Source organism: Haliotis asinina, chromosome 7, assembly GCF_037392515.1.
Source record: "Haliotis asinina isolate JCU_RB_2024 chromosome 7, JCU_Hal_asi_v2, whole genome shotgun sequence".
Classification (NCBI taxonomy): Eukaryota; Metazoa; Mollusca; class Gastropoda; order Lepetellida; family Haliotidae; genus Haliotis; species Haliotis asinina.
The window spans coordinates 16,657,540-16,679,307 of record NC_090286.1 but is presented as its reverse complement, the minus strand read 5'-3'; the positions used below and the strand labels follow the sequence as shown (position 1 = coordinate 16,679,307).

Here is a 21,768-nt window from a genome sequence, read left to right as displayed (position 1 = left end):
ATACTTCACATCTGCTTCGTTAGCACGTTATAGTAAAAGTCATACATCAGGTGTTTGGATAAGTCTAGAATGCTCATACCTACGTAAAGAGGGCGATTAAGTTTTATGTTTCTCTTTTTCATATGTATAGCTGCAAAGTCATCATCGAAAATAGTACTTCTATTGTACGCTGGGCTGGCTATCAGTTTCCTGAGCTTGTCTTCCTCACTTGACCGGACTACCTTCACAACTCGTTTTGGAGAAAGATTCTCCATCGTTTTTCCAAATACTGAGTTGTTCATGAGTTTATACAGGTTTTTCTCAAAGTCGTTGGTGGCCAGCTTTCTCAAGTCCGTGTTCATCCTGATATAGGGTTCCATCCAGGGGCTTTGATCAAACTTCAGTATTCTATATACTTTAGTATGCTTCATGCCCAGAGATAAATACAGGTGTAAATTACGGTAGTGAACGATATACTTTTTTTCATCAAATTAGGCACAAGTTTTTCTACATTTGCTAGTGGACCATTCATCTAGTTATGTTGATACTCAGACATCCAGTCTTGATTAACTCTCAACGGGGGTAGCTGTTGTGAGATCTATGCAATTCCTCAGGGTATTCTAAGTCCACTTCAAGTATATAACCCTTGTTTGAAACCGGTGTAATGCTCATGACATCCATCTGCTGGTGAGTCAACCATTCAAATCCATCCGTAGGTAGATACTGACTCATAGCCTAAACATATAGGTTGTTAGCATCGAGATAGAGTAGGTGGTTCAAAGGTTTATTAGGGTTGTAACCTGTAATATATACTTGTTATTAGCTTTATGGAAATACCACCACGTAATCCTTTCTTAATAAACAGATGCATGTTGTAATCACCAAATAATTCTAATTCAACACCGTTTTTTTTTCAGTAAAGCATCCCACAATAGTCCAGGACTTGAATAATACCATGCTAGATCCAACTCATATTGCTTCAAACACATTTTTCTAAATATCTCAAAAACATCAGCTAACAATGACACATCTGTTTTCAAATATAAATCATGGTAATCACCCATATTTTCACAGTTTAGTTTTTCCCATACCTTTTTAGCGTGTTCATCTTGTGAAACAGATGCATAAGAAGGCTTACTGTAGAATCGGTCAATTGGAGATAATTGTGTCTCATTAAACATAGACCAGTCATTCATGTATTCATATGAGTAGATTCCCTTACGTAGCAGCAAACATCTAGTTTCCTCCTCTCTGTACCACTAAGTCATTAGGGTTATTTACGGAAGCCTATTAGGGCCATGCTTCGCTATTATTTGGCATCTTATATCTTGAAAATTCAACTTAGTATGTTGAAAATTCAACTTGCTATCTTGAAAAGTCAACATAGTATCTTGAAAATTCAACTTAGTGTCTTGAAAATTTAACTTACTATCTTGTAAATACAACTTAGTATCTTGAAAATTCAACATCCCATCTTGAAAATTCAACTAAGCTTTGTTGAATATTCAAGTAAATATCTTGAATATTCAACTCGGTATCTTGAAAATTCAACACCATCTTGAAAATTCACCTTACTATCTTGAAAATTCAACCTACCTTTGTTCAATATTCAAGTAAGAATATTGAACATTCAACTTAAAACCTTGAAAATTCAACACAGTATCTTGAAAGTTCAAGACAATTAGCATTTAAGTGTTCTATGTTCACCGTATGCATTTCAATTTTTCCTTTACATGAACTGAGAACTTGCCGATGACAATGCAGCAAAGCAGAGATAGTATCATCTCCATGTATTTTTCCTTGGGATTATCTAACGATGAGATACTATGCTTTCTTGCAGAGTATCATGGCATGATTATACGTATAAGGACATTGAAAAGGATTTTGTCCAAATGCAAACTTCACAGTAGAAAAGGCCATTCTGATATCATGGAAGTGGCTTTGTTCATTTTGCAACAGTGTGACACATCCGGAAATTGTAATGGTTACAGGCATGAGAATGGACTCATAGTTTCAAAGGAAACCATTTTGATACTTATGAACCTAACTGACCCAAAAGGAGTAAGGAAGGAATCCATTGTCATCAGCAAGTTCAGCACAGTTCATGTAAAGGAAAGATTGAAATGCATACGATGAACCTAGAACATTTCACTTAAATACCAATTATCTTTGTAAATAAGTTTTAGATTTATCCTTAGCTTCAAGTTACACTCATTGTGAGCTGCACCTCTGTATTTACCAGTAATGTGACAGTGATTTAGGTTTACAACAAACATGACAATGTGTGCTTTTATTGTGCGTTTTTCTATCTTCTTGCGTCATACGCACTGGAATTTGTTGTATAATTTTTTCGTAATCTTTTTCTCTTCTTGTTGTAACATTTCAGAAATTCTTCAGCTGCACCTGGGCCTCTATAAATAACGGGATGGTTAGTTTGACCATCGCAATATACAACCACATATCCAAACCCACATGCTCCTTGTTCTTGAACTTTTTGAGTGAAACTTTTATCAGGGGATTGAATTACTGTATCAATTGGTTTAATGATAGCTTCGTAGTCGGCATAGATAATATATGGTACTGGCATTTTATTTTTGTGGTTAGTAAATTCTAAAATATTACTATTTTCTTTTGGCATATCTATTCGTACGGCTGTCTCTCCTACACCTAGGCATGCATCCCTATGCGAATCAAGTACATCTGCCCTAGAAAACCTGTGAAGTCCCTTTCACAAAAGTGTTTCTTTTCCCCGTGTTTCAATTGATTATAAAACAGTCAGCTAAAATTCTTTATCCATGTATAGCGATTTTTTCACCTTGTACCATAAATATATTAATTATTTTACGATCATCCTTATACATTTAAGGACCCTGTGTACTATGTTTCTACCTTTGTGTCCAAATATGTTTATAGCTAAGTAGTTTTGTAGTTCTAATTTGGGACCTGAGAGACAGGGGTGGGTTCATCCATACCTTCCCAATTGATACCATCATCTTCTGGGTAACTAGAAAGTCTGTCAGAATTTTTTTTAGCTGGAAATTTAGCTGATCTTTTTGTAGTTCTAATTTGGGACCTGAAAGACAGGGGTGGGTTCATCCATACCTTCCCAATTGATACCATCATCTTCTGGGTAACTAGAAAGTCTGTCAGAATTTGTTTTAGCTGGAAATTTAGCGGATCTTATCGCTATCCTCATATAATTATCACCAGGGTTTTTAACGTTAACCATAGCATGTTTTTTCTTAAAATACTCAGGCAATGGTAAGTACTTTCCACCAATGGTAAGTACTTTCCACCTCTCAATGGTACATAGTTTGCTATATCCAGGTAAACCATGTTAATCTTATCAACAACCCACCCAGACCCCCTGTAAGAGTAACGTTCTAATGTTTCTCGAATTTTCTCAAATGATCTGTCTATAGAAGAGTTGATAGTGTCAGGCTGCGTTGTAACTTCTTGATTACCTCTGAAGTAAACATTGGTGTATCAGTTGTTTCAATTGCCTGTTGTTTCTCTAATGCCATCTTTAATGTGACCTGAAATTTCATACCTTTTAAATCATTCATTTCTTGATTTACTTTATCAAATACAAATTGTTTTATATCTTCAACATATATGTTTCTTTGAACTTCATCTTCCAACCTCTCAAATATTTTCCTATAGCACGCTCAGTAGGTGTGAACTGTAATTCTATAGGCTCCTTTAGTAATTCGATGAGCTCAGATTTTCTCATACAAGAATAACCTCGCATTCCACGCACACGAGCTTGTTTTATTCGATCTTTCACAGTAGGTGTTTTTTGATGCTTTAAACCTAACAAACCTTATAACTCGTGTTTCCTCTTGCGAAAACAACCTTCAAGGCCACATTCAAGTGCTTGTTTTTTCATTCATTCACTGTAAACATGTTGCATGCACAGTGATTATACTATATGTAAAACAATTCTATAAATGGTTGATTGTTTAAGCTGATACTATAAGCTCGTAGGTCTCAGCGCGCACAGTTCAGCTGTGGAGTGTTCGTAACCTATAAATTCACATTTAGACATTTATGTTTTTAATTAGTATACCATGACAACACACATAGACAATTTTGTTACTGCTTGTGAAAAAGCAATTGAAAATCATACTTTATCTGACTTGTTAACGTTTGATTGGGATAGAGCAATAACAAGGAATGACACAAGTTAAGTAAAAATTTATTTCGAAAATAAACTACTCAGACTTAAGTTCAAAAATGAAATTCAAGCAAACAGAACTTTACCTAAAAATGACAGACCTTATGGTTTGACTATATCAATAACAAAAACACACACACTTCCAGATTCAGATGAAAAAACAAGTGTCTTCATTATTTAAAGCTATTTCTTATATTTCTAGGGCAGTCAGGAAAGAACTTACAAATAAAGTGATAGATCAAACTTTATATTTTCCACACAAAGAAAAAGATACTGTTTTAAGGGAAAATGATAAAGACCCTGATCAGAATAATATTCATAGACTTCTTGTTAAAGGGTCAAAATATTCAGGGGTGGTTGATGTTAGTTCTTTATGTGATTGTAGAAAAGGGTGAAGATAAACATAAAGATAATTTAGATGAATTACTAAATGATGAAACAGAAAAGAAGGTCACTGAAAATGAATATTTGAATTGATCTTATATATATTATGAGTTATATAGGGTGATTCAGAACCACTCATAGTGTCTTTTTATCACTAATCGTAAACTTTTACATGGAAGATGAAAAGTGGTCCTGTTATGGAGTTTATAAATTAAGATGGGTGAGGGAAGGATAGGTTATTATGTTATGGATTATATAGGTTGAGCCAGAACAACCATTATATATACTACTAGACTTTGACATCATCCTGCGATGGCTCCCATAGGTATACTTGGAAGAGAAGCTTGGAATTCATGGGTAAATCTTGCAGGATTTTGATCACACCGCCAAATTCAGACACCAACTGCATTGCCACATCATCCTTACTAGGTCTACTCGATAGCATGTGGGCCGCCATGCTCAAGATTGGGCTGATGATTACACTACGCTTCTGTGCTGGGACGTAAGCAGGGTTCCATTGTTCATGACTTTGTTTAGGTAGTTGTCTTTGTTCTCCATGAACACATAGGCTGAGACTTATGTGGAGAAACCAATCTACTAGAGCGGGCAACAACACCCACTTGTTGTCGTCAGTGAAGACGAGGGAATGTGGCCTACTTTTGGTGATGGCGTCGCAGTGTTATGCTGAGGTATCCTATATTCACTGGATTATGTTTTATATATAAAATTAATATTACCAACTCAGGGATGGTGCCTTGAGTTAACCTCGTATACTGCCAAGGTGAAAACGAGTCGGTTCTGTCGTCATTGTACTTCTCCATTTTAACAGGCACTGCTCTCAGTATCATGTATCATGGAAGGTTTTCTCCCTTGAATGTTGTCCTCAGCTGGTTGAGATGAATGCGCAGCTCTCAGTATGGCACTAGGTTGGGTAACTTCATGCCAGTGACGGTAGTTGTTGGTTTTATCTCATCAGGCGGCAACCCGAGCAACCTTGCCAATGGCCATCTGAGCCTCAGGGGGTTTATTCCATTGTTGGTTAACACCACTGTGCTTATTTTGAGTTCTGTCCCCAGAACACATTGTAGTAGCCATCGGTTATCTGGTGGCGGGTGCCACTGACAAACAGCATGTTGTTGGTGTCGTTGATATTGGTCCATCGTGGGACGTAGGTGATATCTCAGAGTGCGACTTTGAGTTGACCAGACGTGTTATCAATCGCGTGCCTCAGCTGAATGGACTCACTGCTCGTTATTCCTTTAAGCGTCACATACATATTGGAAGTATATTTGTATAATATATATCCTCAAAATGCATTACCCAAAAAACAACAATTTAAAAGCCTCTGACTTCACACACATGAAAATCATGGTTGATGCGGACGATTTGTATTTCGGAGCCAGATTCATGCATGTGTTTGGACATTATGGATTTTCAGTCATGAATGTGGAAACGGTACATGGATGGTTTAGCAACCCGATGCAATTCTGGCAAAATTAATTCAATTTCGCTGTGTGGTGTGCGACGACTGGATGTGGCTTGACATTGACAGATGCTAGACGTAATTAACTGACTAAATCTGTGTTTACGTTTCATGTGTACTACCATATCAGGTGTATTCTCAAAGAAATAAGCACATCAATACCTCAAGATAAGGCGTGGAATGCAATAAACAATCCGTATGATAGACGGGCATACGGATGAATTTGCAACAAATTCAGTATAAATCCGAAGACAGACTGGCGTCTGCCAGGGTCGTACCACGGATTAGGCATTCCAATCATTATTGACGACAACGAGCCTCTCATGAAAGTCAGCTAGGACGTGGCCGTAAAGTGGGGTTACAAGGCATATCATAATTTAAAGACAAACGAGTGGGATGACTGCTACATGGCTCCTCGCAAGGATTACTGCATTTGGAGGTTCAAACAAGGGCCAGGTGATGACTGGAAAATGCTTATACATCAAAGTGGTTCATTCGTGCTGGCACCACCCGCTTGAACGACTCTATTCTAACATACGTGTGGGCTCTGTTGGGTGCACAGATGCAGACATGCTCCACTATCATAGGTGAGGGAACTGCCTAGGAAGCACAGAAACAGTTCGCATTGAATGTGGATGACGCTATACAACAACAAAATAGTCACTGCCACGCACTGCCAAAATTTGGGCATGAACCCCAATGTAAATGTCACACAAGGGGATATCACAATCCGTTTGTGTCTCATTTGGTTACAAATTCCTTAGCGGACACATACACCAGCCCAGCCAAATGCCCACAGATTTTGACCAAGCCAAGCCATGTGACCAAGCACACCAACCACCAACCACAATACGATGCTACCAAGGATGCGGGGCAGGGCTTAAGTGGCACTTAGCCACGAGTTTAGCCAGGGCTTCACCGAGGGATCTGAGATGTTTCTTTATCCAGGTTTTAACATCACTCCAGCCGGCAATGGTTGATATGATGAAGCCCAATGCAGTCAAAACGCTGGCGATGGTGATCGATTGCTCTCAAAAGAGGATTCAGATCCTGTTGGCTAACATGGTGTTTTCATTCATTATTCTATCGATGGTTTCCTGCACGCGGTTGATCAGTGATCAAAGATGTTCCCTGTTTGAGGAAGTGGATGCCACTCTGTTTCTCGTCTTCCAAGTTTTTTATTCTTTCCTTAATACAATGCTTCATATCCTCGTCTTCTGTTTTGGAGAGTTTGGTTTTTTCACAGGTGATGTGTTTATCGATTTCATTCAGTTTCCATATGTTGTTCATGAGATCTCCACGAACATTTTGCAATCATTGTCTAACCCTTACAGTTCTCAAACAGTGAATTCGAATCTGGGTAAGGGTTTGTACCATTACGTGGCCAATATTTCTTTGAGGCCATTTGATGTTTCTTTACCATGTTGGGATATATCACCTTCACCGCTGAGTTCGGTCCTGGTAGCTTGCAGTGTTTGAACAACCTTCAAAGGAAGCTTAGGCCATGCAACGCCATAATCTACTATGTTCAATTCCTCATGGATAAAGTCAGGGGCATAGCGACTGGCTAACGTGACAACGCAAGCAATACTACCCATTTTTTGTTCTTTTTGATGAGATCAATATCCGGGCAAGCCTTCACTTGCAGCTTGCCCTTCTTATTGATGGTGAACTTTGAAAACTCTCGGTATAATGGCTGGACGTAATTTTCATCACTTTTCAAATAATCGTAATACTCGTCGATGACTGGTATGAGGATTTCATCAAATAAGGGGTTTCATTCCCCAAATCATCCATCTCATGAACTCCTTTGGCCATTATTAAATATTAAACTGTTATATCTTATGTACGTAACAATGTACGGGAGAAAGCGAGATCCTTTGCGAAGGCTAGGAGAGCATCTCAGCGTCAAAACCGTGCATCATTCGGTGACCATCACAAACAATCACAGCAGGATAGACCAGAACCAAATGCTGCTCGTTCAATTCCCCAACCTTGGTGAGAATGTCATGGTGCCCAGCACAACACGACTGGCGTTCAACATCACGTTGGCTTCTAACAACGACAAACACAAACTTGTGCGGAATATAGGCCGTGTCATCGTCAAGAAAGCCACTATAAACGTCAGCGGCAACGAGGTGCTGAGCATAGATGACAGCAACGTGTTTTACTGTTACACGGATCTCTGGAAAAGCGAGGCTGACAAGGTCTAGGAGTCAGACCAAGCCATTGCTGAAGCGTATGGAAATCAATTTTGTATTCCGTTGGAGCTCAAACTGTTAACGGAGCATGAGCCTTTCTACCAGGCTGTGCTTGGCAAACGTGTTTGCAGGCGGAAGAGAAAACTATCCGAAATGCACTGTGCATAGTCGCTCCAAAGCGTATGACTGTCACGTGACTCACTGTCACGAGTGCAATGGACTGCTGAATGGCGATTCGGTGAGAGATCACTGCCACGTCACCGGTAAGTGCACAACCTCAAGCTCAGAATCAATCACAAAACAATCAACTTCCCCGTTGTCATCTTACAGTTTGTGAGGGTACGACTCTCACTTAATCAAGCAGGCCATTGTGAGGGTCGACGGCAAACTGACATTCATCCCCAACAACATGGAAAGATGCATCTCCTTCTTGGCTTGAGGTTCATTGATTCGGTACAGCTCCTCCTGTCGTCACTCAAGATACTGACTGCTCTGCGGCCTTGACCTTGGAACACTTGTCATTTGTGACGTATAGCATCTTGCAGAATTGGACCATTCATGTTCATTGAGGATTTTTTCATGACTCTGTAATGCTGAACCTTACATGTATAAATTTATAAAAATTTTCAGCTATGCGTTTCTTTTTCTTGATCAGTGTATATTCCTCCTTGAGGTACATATGAACATAAACCAGACGCCTAAAGATGAGTCTAGGAGCGGCATTCTGTCTCAACAAAACAATCCACTAATACGGAAATTCTCAATTATATATAGTGTAAATAATCTCAACTACCTGGTCGCTTGGCCATCAAAGCCAATCGGGCAAAGGCGTGATCCAGGGACAGGGGTCAGACACAAAAAGCGGAACCTTGCTAATGTGAAAAATGAAAAAGTCTCTGTACCTCCTCCACTTTAATACTGAAAGCGGTACCAAGGGGAAAAATATGATAAATTATGCCAGAAGGAATTTGCCCTACATGCAAAAATTCCCAAGGACCATTTCCTGCTCGGCAATCAGATTTGCCATATATACAGAGGGTAAAAGAGGGTAAAACCTACCACCAGAGAGGTTGAGCCCCGCCCACTGGAAAGAACTGAAGGACTGAAACGAGCACATTCACTGGAAAGTCGGTCAAGCTGAAAATGCCACACAAACATACTCTGCCAGCTCCAAACAGCTGCAGAACAGATATCCTCAATAAGCAGGCTGCAACTTAAGCCGTAGTGGCTACCGCTCTAACTTAATGAGCCTTCAATCCATCAGGCGACACATGACTTTTAGCAGTGTACACCATACAAATAGAAGAAACAAGCCATCTTCAAATGGTTTCTTAGTTAGCTGGCAAACCTACCCCTCCTCAAACAGTAGCAGCAAAACAAGTGCCTATCCTTGCAGATGGCAGCTGTTCCCTTAATATAGACTCTGAGCATTTTATGTACATCAAGGAAGTGGCTATGCCACAGATGTCATCGCCACAAGAAAGGCGATCTACCTTGTTAATAACTATAGAGATAAAGTTGATAGATGGAAGAAACACTGGACATGAGGGTGTTGCCCCAAAAGAGCACTGTCAGCAGGAATGTGAAATGCAGAAATAGCCGTAGAATATCCCCTAACAGTGGAAACTGCCAAACCAGCTTCCAACCTCGACTGCAGGAATTCTAATACCGACACTAAATCTGCAGAAAAGTAATCGAGAATCCCTCTGTTGACACACCTCATCCTCATATTGAACATTTGTCAAATCCCTCCGCAAAGCCAAAATTGTATCTGCAGCTGATGCAGGAATACCACTCACTTAGAGGCGATTCCTCACAGCAGCCAAGACACCTATATAATCTCCGTTCTGGGATAGTAAACCTGCCCGACAATGTAACAGTACAGGTTGTAGTACTAGAAGCCTGAGAAGTTCTGGAAACCAGCTTTGTGCTGGAATGCCCACAGTCCAGCTGAAAGGTGTCGTTGAATCTTGCCAATCCCAAATCTCTTCCGATCAAGCATCCATTCGCAGACTGCCTTCAGTTCTAACACATTGATGTGTAGGGACATCTCCTGCTTGGACCAAAGGCCTGAGACTGAGTGGTTGCCCAGGACTCCACCCTTTCAACCTGTGAGGAATGTATCTGTATGAACTGAAAGTTAAGGCATCAGGGTGTTCAGAGGTAACTCCCAGGACAAGTTCCTGAGCTCCGTCCACCAGTGCAAGCCAGTCAGGAGTCTCAAGTAACATCTCATAGCTCTCCAAGTGGGACCACAATGGTGCCAGTGCCTGTTGAATGGGACACATTCTCAGGCCAGCTCGCCAAACCACATTCAAAACCATGTTTGAGCTGACAACTGAGGCGACTTGAGCAACTGACACAAGAAAAAAAATGGTGATTTACAAAAATTTACAAAATTTAAATGTCATCTTTACAAACATTTACAACGATTGTAAAGGTGATATTTACAAGGCTTGTAAATGTTTGTAAATTTAGGAAGGATTTTACCACTACTTCTTTCAATTTTGCCATTTCTCAAGAATCCCCATGACTCTGTAAACTTACTAATTTATTATTTCTTTTGTTCTGTTAGAGTTCTTACTGTTGATATGCATAATGGATCTTGCATGTGACATATTTATTCATGAAAACTGAAGGAATAAGCCATATTTTGAATCATCTATTTGTGCTTTATATCAATGCAACTGCGTCTGGTGCGTGAAAACATGAAAGATGTGTACGGCCAGCATTGATCTATATACCAAATACTTGTGCCTGTTAAAACAGATGTCTTGCCTTTGTTCGAGATCATCATCCCAAGCTCATTGCGGTGATTTTACCACTCTACTCCGTGGGAACTATATGCATTCTCTAAATAACACCTGTCACTAGACCTTTTATGTTGGTGCTCATTAACGGTGTTATGCAATTGGCGTATTCACAAAATCTCATAAACATGTCAATAGATAATTGGTTGTGATGTCAGTACATGTGGATTGGAGCACATACCCAAATGAATTAATAACAATCATTGTGTAACAAGATTTACATAATCATTTACAAGAAGTATGTCACAGAATATTTAAATGGTGCGTGCCGGTCTATCATTTGTTTGTTTATTTTCGGCGTACATAAATTTTTAATTTATCATTCATACATAAAACATAACTTACATAACTGTACACTCTGCTTTGCATTTGGTAACTGCGTAAATATAAGAAATTCTTAAAGTGCTACACAATCGTACATCATCAGTGTCAACAGTGATAGTTCACTTCATACACAACTGACTCAACAAGATGGGAAAAAACTCTTCCATACTCTGTCATGGTCTTCCTTTCTGCTTGAAGATGTTTTTTGTCTTAAGTCCATGGTTACTTCGGTGAGCATCCACAATTTTACCATCAAGACACCAAAACTAATTATCTTACCAATAACATTTTCATAAATGCTTTATATTGATGCAAGTAGTTTGTACCTGTGGAATGCACTTTACAAAGGTAAATAAACCAAAGTTCTAATACAAGATTATTATATGACAAACCACGAGGTTAATTCTTCAATCACATTTAGTATCAAATCTAAAAGAAGCAGTGACGAAGAGGTAGGCAGATCTTAGGATGGACAGATTATTAAGATCAGATAATTCACTTTTTCCGTATAAGATTGTCTTCAAGCTTTACTCATGTTTGTAATTCAAATTTATATATATATGTGACAACATATGCTGCATTTAAATTTTGTATTGTATGTTGTATGGTACCAGTGTCGATATAAACTGTAAAGCTGTTCACAATCCCATTTCATTTTTTTATCAATAAAAAACAAACACAATAATTAAGCACAAAAAATGAGATGTGAAAATCATTCCCTCTGCTGGTGATAGCTGTGTGGGATTAGTTAAACGACCAAACCCAGTTGAGCATGCCTTTTAATCCTCTTACTCTTAAACTAAACAACTTCAGTCCAAAGAGGATACCACTAGTAGGATTATTTAGCTGATTTGAGTTAGTGTTTTGATAACGCTTAGTCTTGATGAACAATAGTCTATTTCAACAACATGGTCAATTGGTAAAATTCATATTAAAGTGACATACATTTATGTACGTGTTTCACAAACCGTTGTGTACACGTGCACTGTCCATTGTATTTCTTGGTTGGCAAAGGAAGAGTAACTCAAAGTAATTTGACCTTTTGAGATCTAAATAAATATATGAACACCCGATGGGAAAATGCAGTTGATCATTGCACACCAACATACGGACATTTTTGCTGTCGTGAATTTGAGACTTTACATCTACAAAGCCGTTCAGAATATCTGTCAGCGTTATTTCTTCAGAGGGCACATTCAGCTCAGGTGAGTATATTGCAGATGCAAGTATATTATTTGTAAAATCAGTAAGGCAATCCTGATGTCGCCATGTGTTCCTTCAGCAGCATCTTTGTTGAGAAATCTTACACTCAAGACTACCAGATCATTTAGCAGGGAGCTCAATACACAGAGTCATAGAGTATCCCTGCCATTCAGTAAGTGTTTAGTATATTGAATCACGATATGAGAACAACAGCCCGACTAATTGGTTGATCAAAGGTTTACTACATGTCATAAATATCCTTCCTGGGACTTAATCAGGCTATGGGGGTGGAATATATTCCCCAGTTAACACCAGCTGTTTTTTTTTGGTTGAGCTGACGGATTACCTGTTGCACGTAATTTCAATTATAATGTATAATTAGTATAAGACTGATTTTGGACGTATTCTTACAGACGTAAAACGTTCTGTTTTATGTTTTAAGAGATAGGTTTTATGAAAAAAAACAATGACGGAGCAATACAGACTAATCCCAGTATTCATGCATATACGTATTTCGGGTTCCCATATCATACGTCATTATATGGATGGAATAGTGACTTTAATAGATATAAACCCATTTACTCACAAAACACATCTTTTTCAAAATCGCTAAGGCACTTCAAAATCAAATTTAACACAAATATATTTTAAAAACTAAATTGATTGTTTATTTCTTTGTAAATGTTTGTAACATTTTCAGACAAGATATTCTTATATGATGTTGTATAAGCAGTAATTCGACTTTATTTAAGACTTTGGTTGTAATACCTGCTAGTCATTTTGTTAGGCTTTTCAAAATGCTAGTTGCATTTTTCCCATGAATTTACTTTCACAGACAGCTGTGAGGCAGGTTCTAAGGAATGCTGAGTCTGTAAGAGGAATGACCCTAAATCCACAACAGATGTAAGAATATAATTTAATATGATTTACATACAGTAACTGCAAGAGTTTCAATGCATTACCCATTCAACAAGTAAAACTTCAGGTGTTTCTACAATAACCTCGACATGAATTTATCTTCATTGTGTGGACAATAAATTTAGAATTGTATTTTTTCAGGTTGGAAACAGGACAGAATAAGGATGCTAAGGCAGCTCTCCCCGTTATTCTGCACGCTGAGTTTCAAGGTATTGCAGTTCTGCTTAATACTCTGTCCTATATGCATGAGTGCACAACAATGAGCACAACCCACTGTCATATAAATAAGAATGCTCATTTCTTGAGCTCCAAACATAACTTTTGTTGCACAGTAAAATTATGCAACAAAATGTTATGTTCATGGGCGATTTTGTTCAACCGTTTGAATCGGGTGCATGTGTTTGGTGAAGACTTCTTGTTATAATTCTGTAATCACTGTATAATATATGTCAGTCAATATATGTATTTTGTTTGTTGCAATGGCTATGAGAAGATGTTTGCAGACACAAAAGGAAACCGTCTCAAGAAAGAAAAACAAACACAATGATGTCATGAAAAAATATTCCAGAAAAACTATAGTAAGTAAACATGAAAACCAATTTAACTAGCTTTCGGGAATCAAGAATTAGATGAAACTGTTTTAAGAAGATGCACTACGTAACTTGGCTTATCATCAATTAACAAGGAAGAAGGCATGTTAATTGATGAATCTTAACTGAGATGATATCAGTTAACAAGGCATTAGGCCTTGTTAATTAATGAACCCTTACTGACATGACTTGCTCATCAATGAACAAGGGATTAGGCCTTGTTATGTGTTGAGGCTTTGTTCAAGGCTGAGAGATACAGTAACAATCACCCCACAGTATTAATCCGTGTGATCTTTGAAAGGAGAAAAAAGGCTGTACCATACACCTGTGTTCTAATGCACTAAATACTCAAGTATCAATAATACTTGCTATGAGATTACGAGAATAACAATTGATTCTATTTTCACATTGGTTTACCATTCACTTCATGCAAGTATGATCATATTGACTGTTTTCTTCAGAAATCGAGTCGAATGGATGCGGCAGGCAGACCTCCCCAGCCATAAGAAAGCAAACTATGAACAAGTATTGAAGAATGCACAACTACAATGTTACCCCATTGTTTTTGATTGTATATTTGATAATAATGTGTAACATATTTTCCGTAAATTTGTAAATGGAATGTTTTTGTATGAAATTTAATCTTCCTCTTTCTTGTTGTAATCTGATAATTCCTTCCCGAAGGTAAATAAACATCTAGTGTAAGCTTGATACTGTCCATTTGTTCTGGGGTAATTTAATTCGCATGAAAGACGAGAGTATTATAAAAGTGAAACAAATTCCACATTGTAGAATACCATTTCCATCAACAGTGCAGTATTGACCATGGAGCACAATCAAACGAACATCAAATTTATTTCAGTGTTATGATATGCTAAATTCCTTGTTCACGCGTCATAAAACAAATTCAGCACATTACAACTTTCACCATCTAAACAACCTATTCCTCGGCGCATTATTGCGATGATGACACTGCAAGATGTCAAACAAGCCTACAACTCAGCAGAAACAATTTCAAAATGTTTTTTTATCCAATAAAAATGCAGCAGAGTAGTGAGGGATATGGAAGCAGTGTGACTCGCCACACCTCAAATATGGTTCTTATGCCATGTGAATAAAATGACAATGCACAAAGTCGAACGAAGGCCATTCTGTGTTTTTACAGGCACAAGGTGGATAAGAACTTACTAGCATTTGCCGTAACCACTATTGATCACGCCTAAAAACAAACAAACTAAAAAACATATGAAATATCAACATGTCAAATATTCCGCCACTATAAGTACTAGTAACATATATTCCATTATATCAGTTCTGCTGTTTGTAAGAAAATAAATAGTTCTGCTGTTTGTAAGAAAATATAAAATTACAAGTGTACAATCGCGATTCAGACGTGCAATATCTTGTACCAGGGAGCCTACATAGAGTATTGTAGAGTATCTCTGGTTGTACTTGGACTTTCGATTCGTGTCTCGTAACGAAGCCCGTGGGAGACCAAACCCAGTCATAGCTGGTGGATGTGCACTCAAGTGTAACGGCTACCAGTTGTCTACTTCATTTGGTGATACGCCGAGGGCTCATAAGGTGGGGCCCATAGTGTGTTCAGAAAGATGATGTGTTTGATGGGCATTTTAGAAGTATGGCGAGTCACAAGAAAGTAAGATTCTTTATGAATAGCAACTTTTTGTATCCATCCTACCCCTAACAGAGTGACCCCTGTCCACTGAACAGAGGTCTGTCCCACTTATTTCACGCCCCAATTACCTCATTAATTATGTCGAGGGGTAATTAGATGTAATTAGCTTTGGGGATTTATTTGGTGTGAATTTGAGGCCACTATAAGTACTAGTAACATATATTCCATTATATCGGTACTGCTGTTTGTAAGAAAATAAATAAAATTACAAGTGTACAATCGCGATTCAGAAGTGCAATATCTTGTACCAGGGAGCCTATATAGAGTATTGTGGAGTATCCCTGGTTGTACTTGGACTTTCGTCCCTCGTAACGAAGCACGTGGGAGACCAAACCCAGTCATAGCTGGTGGATGTGCACTCAAGTGTAATGGCTACCAGTTGTCTGCTTCATTTGGTGATACGCCGAGGGCTCATAAGGTGGGGCCCATAGTGTGTTCAGAAAGATGATGTGTTTGATGGGCATTTTAGAAGTATGGCGAGTCACAAGAAAGTAAGATTCTTTATGAATAGCAACTTTTTGTATCCATCCTACCCCTAACAGAGTGACCCCTGTCCACTGAACAGAGGTCTGTCCCACTCTTATTTCACACCCCAATTACCTCATTATTTATGTCGAGGGGTAATTAGATGTAATTAGCTTTGGGGATTTATTAGGTGTGAATTTGAGGCCTTGCGGACCGTTTTACCATCACCCACCAGTTATCTCCCCTTGTGGATCTTTACAAATTGTAAATGTCTTGTAAACATCATCTTTCCAAAAATTTAAATGTCTTGTAAACATCATCTTTACAAGAGATTTACAAGCTTGTAAATGTGAACTTTTTTTCCAGTCCCCTTGACCATGGTGATGCAGTCGGAAGCAAGGGAGACAATCCCCAGCTCGGTGTTGAATTGTGTCCCCAAAAGTATCAGATCTTGCGTTGGAACAAGCTCTGATTTCCTGAGGTTGATGATATAGCTCAAGGGACTTTACAAGGGCATCCATCACCTGAAGTGTGGAATCCTTGCTCAGCAGTTGGCTCAATGCCTTGAGCAGCCAGCCAAGGTAACAACACCTGCCCTGCGACCTGGCTAACTGAGCTGTAATGAACATCAGCTATGTGGACATGAAACTGGTAACACTACCTGTCGAAAGAAGAATGGAGGTATTTCTTGAACTCATGGGAACGTGAAGATATACATCTTTGAAAACAATTGACGTAAGCCAATCCCCTGTCTCCTTGGAGGAGATCACTGAACGCAGTGTCTCCATCCTGAACAATGGTGCTGCTATGAGCTTGTTCAGCTCTCTGAGATTCACAATGGGTCTGAACCCTCCGTCCTTCTTGGTCACCAGGAAATAAGTGGAATACAAGCCCTCTTCCTGCTGACCCTCCGGAACCATATCTATGGTTGCCTTGTCAAGTAATCACTAAACCTCAGTCTGGAAGACGCTGGTCTTCTTTCTAGAGGCTGGCATGGGTGTGTGCCGCACTCCGGAGAAGGAAGGGGGATCTTGCTTCCACTGCGGCAAATGACCGTCCAGGACCCAAGGACTGGATGTGGCTGTCTCCCACTCTCAAAGAAACAGCGACAACTGGCTGCCGACACGGACGTCAGACAAAAGACAATGCCATACAGTTGGCAGGACTCTGCTTGCTTGTGCAGGGGTTAAGACAGGCTCTGGGGATAGACTCAATGGGAAGCTGGGGCTGGCTTCCCTTTTGCCCCGAAAAGACTGTTGAGACTGAATGGGCTTACCCCTGCCTTTAGCCCTTTTACTTTGCTTGTGTTGCAACGGGACTGCCCACTTTGCAGTTTCCTTCACAGGAGCTGAAGGATAAGATGAAGCAAGAGGAGATGGCGGGGTGTGGAGGGGTGTTCCAGTAAAGGCTTAGAATCCTTGAAAGTGGACCCAGCCTTCCGCACTACTTGCAAAGCCCCTGGGAACAATGAAGATCCCATGGAGAAGGGCAATGAAAGCAAAGCCTGTTGTGTGGCTGGGGAGTAGCAGGTGACCAAGAGCCATAGCCTGTGCATACCCATGACTGCGCCCATCATCTGATTAGCACAACATCTAATGCTGTCCTGCGCCAGATGAGAATGGACATCGGTTAATTGAGTGGACCACCACACATAGCTGTTGTGCTGCGCACCGATACACCTCTTCAAATGATTGGTATGCAGATTTGAGCGTAGGGGCATTAGTCTGGAAAGGCAGGAGACACCTACCTAGCCAGAGATGAGGATGACGGACCACCCAATGTAACCGAAGCATAAATGCATTTACCCACTACGGGGGGTTAAAAAAGACCCTCCTCTCCCAGCTGATAGCGCTTACCCACGCCTGGCAAATCAAACTGTAAGCATGATCCAGCCAGGAGAGGATTGACCACCTCATTAATAAGAGATAGAAGAATACACAACAATGCCTCGGCGACCCGACTAGAGGCAAACGCCACCCCAGGAAGCCAAAACTCAGCGGGGTCAGGCGCTTGTACTGCCACCTGAGGCAAGGCCTCTGCAATACGCTCTCTGACCTGCTTCAGAGATGAGCCAAAGGAGTAAGGAGTCCCAGGCTCTGACTAACCTCTCCCTTCATCCTCCTTCATATCAACCTCCTCATATGACATGGCGACCTTGCTCTTGTAGCCAAGAAAGGCCGCCGATGCCTGAGTGAGTGATGTTAAAGGTCTCTGAAGGTTAAGAGAAGCCAGTGAACCTGGGTCGCACTGCCCCCAACAGAACCAAAGCCAGGGCACCTGGGCATCAGAGAGGCACACCAGGTGTCCCTGGTAGACCAGAACAAACACAGGGCATCACGTGATCCCCAAACCAGAAGGCAGTGCTAAACATATTTGCTATCACTACCTGTGAAAAAAGATAATGCCTACACGAGACAACCGAAGCCAAAGTCGAGTAATATGTCTAATAACGTAGAAACTACTACATAGCCCCAAACAACCTAACTATACAAACAGAACACCACAATAACAGTAACACTGAAACTCCTTAACAGGAACAGTGATAAAGTCAGCATAGTGAAACACTCCCGTCCACCATCTTGACAAGCACATGGCAAGCTGATGGAGACTAGAGTAAAGTTACAACAATTTATGAATGAAAACTTTCAGAAACAATCTCTAAATCAAGCAGAAGGGAAATAAAAGAGAGCAATATACACAGTAGTCATTTCTGAAGCACTCATAATCACAGGAATCTAACGCAACACAACTCATACGTAGTTGCAGGACATTTAAATGCTTATATGTACCCCAAGGAGGAATATACGAAAAAGAATACATAAACCAAGTAATTTACATTATGGAAACATATGATCATCTTGCTATAACACAGGTAACATGAAGATGTACGTACCGTTCATAAACATGCCCTTGACATCTGTATGATACATAAATAGCTAAGATGTGTATACAATTTGAATATTTTCCACCTGAGTAAATTTAGATGTTTCAAACCTGAGAAAACTTTGAAATTGGAAATTTCATTGAAATTCAAAGAAATGTAATGGAACTACTTTATGATAATGTATTTACTGGGGTATAAGTTTTGCAGTTTATGTTTAGAAATACCTGACAATCTGGTCATGGCAAGATGCTTGTGCATACGAAAATGTACGATGAGTATGTTTCGATTGTATAAATTTCTATGAAATATATGTCTGAAGCTGGGAAATCTCCAGAAAAATTGATAAATCAGGATACACCCTGTATTTCTTCCCATGTTATGCCTATTTCAATAGCGTACTATCTGGCTTTTGGTCCTGTGAAAAGAAGCTACGCTTGGATAAAACATAGAAACATGAATACAGCACAAGCCCAACTTTATCCACATTTTCTTCGTCACCATCCTTCCTTTATCCCTGATATCCTGACTATGCTTCTCCGGCTGTACTGCTCCAGTTCATTAGTCTTCAGTTTCAGTTCAGTTTTCAGTTCTTGTACTTCAGTATTGGGCAGAGCCACAACTTCTTGGATGATTTCCAATAATGTGTCTTTGGCTGTGGTTACAAACCATTCCCTGAATATCTGTTGTAATATAGGTAGCATGTGGACATTTGTCATTTTGGTTGTTATCACATCCATGGACGCTTTGCTGATGAAGTTGAACAGTATGGGAGGGGTAGGAGTTATCATGGTCAAAGGTGGTCACTGTATTGGTATCACCTATTTGGATGGTGGTTGGCATCTTCTCTTGTGGTGAAAACACATCTGGTAAATGTAGCTGTAATGTTGATTGTACCAATGTTTAGACAACTTAGGACAAACTGAATTCAACGGAGATCCAGATGATTTTCTTGCTGCAGCTCCTTTCAATTTCAATGTAGCTTAAAATGCTATTAATAGTTGCCAAACAACTTCCTGTATGGGTAACTTTCACATGTCGGTAACTTGCATAAATGCAACTTGCAACACACAAGTCAGGAGCTCATTCACATACATCTCAGCACTGCAGCCATTTTGGATCCATCAACAGATCCTCCTATTTCTTTTCCTATTTAATATGGACAAGAAGTGATTTAGGCAATATATGAGGAATAGCAGAGGATTCTGAGCAGTCAGTATTTGATTTCCAGTATGATGAGAACACTGGCATATGTAGCTACACCAGCTGTGGTTCATACAATTAAAGCAGCACGTTTTTACAACTGTGTTACAATCAGGCTAGTAGTATATATATTTTCTTCATTACACAAGAACTTACTTGCCAGAGTCTTTGATCTTGTTGCCAACATCTCTTAAAAGAATTTCATCAAGCTCTCGAACCATCACCTTCACTCCAGGAAGATCAGTATGTCCTCCAGGCACACCTGTAGTTAACAATCACCAGATAACGTCATATTCACATCTTTGAGTCCCTCATTATGTGAACACCTGTTACACTCTCATTACTTTCACATGTGTCAGTTTTCATTATCTTCACATCTGTCATACATCATTACCTTCACATGTTACACCTTCAATATCTTCATATTTGTCATTCTTCGTTATCTCTACATATTACACCCTCATTATCTTCTGATATGTAACTCCTTATCATCTTAACATGTAATTTTCTCATTATTTTCACATCTGTCAAACATTATCTCATGGTGATAGTGTCAGGAAGGTAATTTCTAACAAAGCAAAAAAAGTGTTTTAAGAAATGTTTTAAGTACTTTGCAGTGCTAATTACTGTTCCTGAAGTTTCATATTTCATTTTATCTCACAGGGATACCTTAAGAAATGTAAGGTCTGACAAAAGAATGTTCTAAGAAATGTTGGCAGTACCTGGCAGTGTCATTTGCTGTTCCCGAAGTTTCATTTTGGTGAGGGCAAGTTTGTCCTGAGTTTTTTCAAAATCAATCTTTATGGCTTCCAGTGCCAACTCAGCATTATGGACTGTCTGAAGTTAACATAAGAAGCTGACATATGCAGTCGATCATTTAGAGTCAAACTCCTTCACAACAGAAAACCATAAATATTATAAGTGTAAAGCATATCAGTTTTCACAGAAAATAACATCTTAACATTTAGTAATTCAGCTGGTCACATCACTGACAAAAGCCTTGAGACAGAAGTGACATGCACTAAATAAGGGATGGTGTAACAACAACACAATTAACAATGCTTGTATTGGGTGGGTCCATCACTTTGTTGAGACAGCCCAGATGTTTCTTGAAGACAGACGATGATGGAAAATGAACTGACAGGTAAAGGATAATTCAATCCCCCGGAACTGTTTCCAGTGTGGATATAACATATACTAGGTGCATGGTTTCCTTAGGAGTATTATCAAGATGTGGAATAGATAATTAAGATTACATTTTCTGGAAGAAAGCACTAACATTGGAATATCCAACTTACAAACCAACCACAGATATACTTTAGATATACGAGGGATGGCTGAAAAGTTCTCAGCCTGAGTGGTTTTTCACCACCAGGTAGAGACAGGTGTTTGCCACCAATGAGGACAATCATTTAGTGAATCATAGACACAAGAACTACAAACGTACTAATAGT

The 21,768-nt window shown here is 39.3% G+C and overlaps 1 protein-coding gene across 1 annotated transcript in view; it reads right to left on the bottom strand.

Moving 5' to 3' along the window:
* LOC137291841 (IQ motif and ankyrin repeat domain-containing protein 1-like) overlaps positions 1-21,768 on the bottom strand; it is a 282,934-nt gene that overhangs the window by 95,825 nt on the left and 165,341 nt on the right. The window contains exons 10-11 of the mRNA XM_067823385.1: positions 21,037-21,151; positions 20,471-20,576 (exon numbers count right to left, since the gene is read on the bottom strand). Of these exons, the coding sequence (XP_067679486.1) occupies positions 20,471-20,576; positions 21,037-21,151 (221 nt within the window). The remainder of the gene's footprint in view (positions 1-20,470; positions 20,577-21,036; positions 21,152-21,768) is intronic.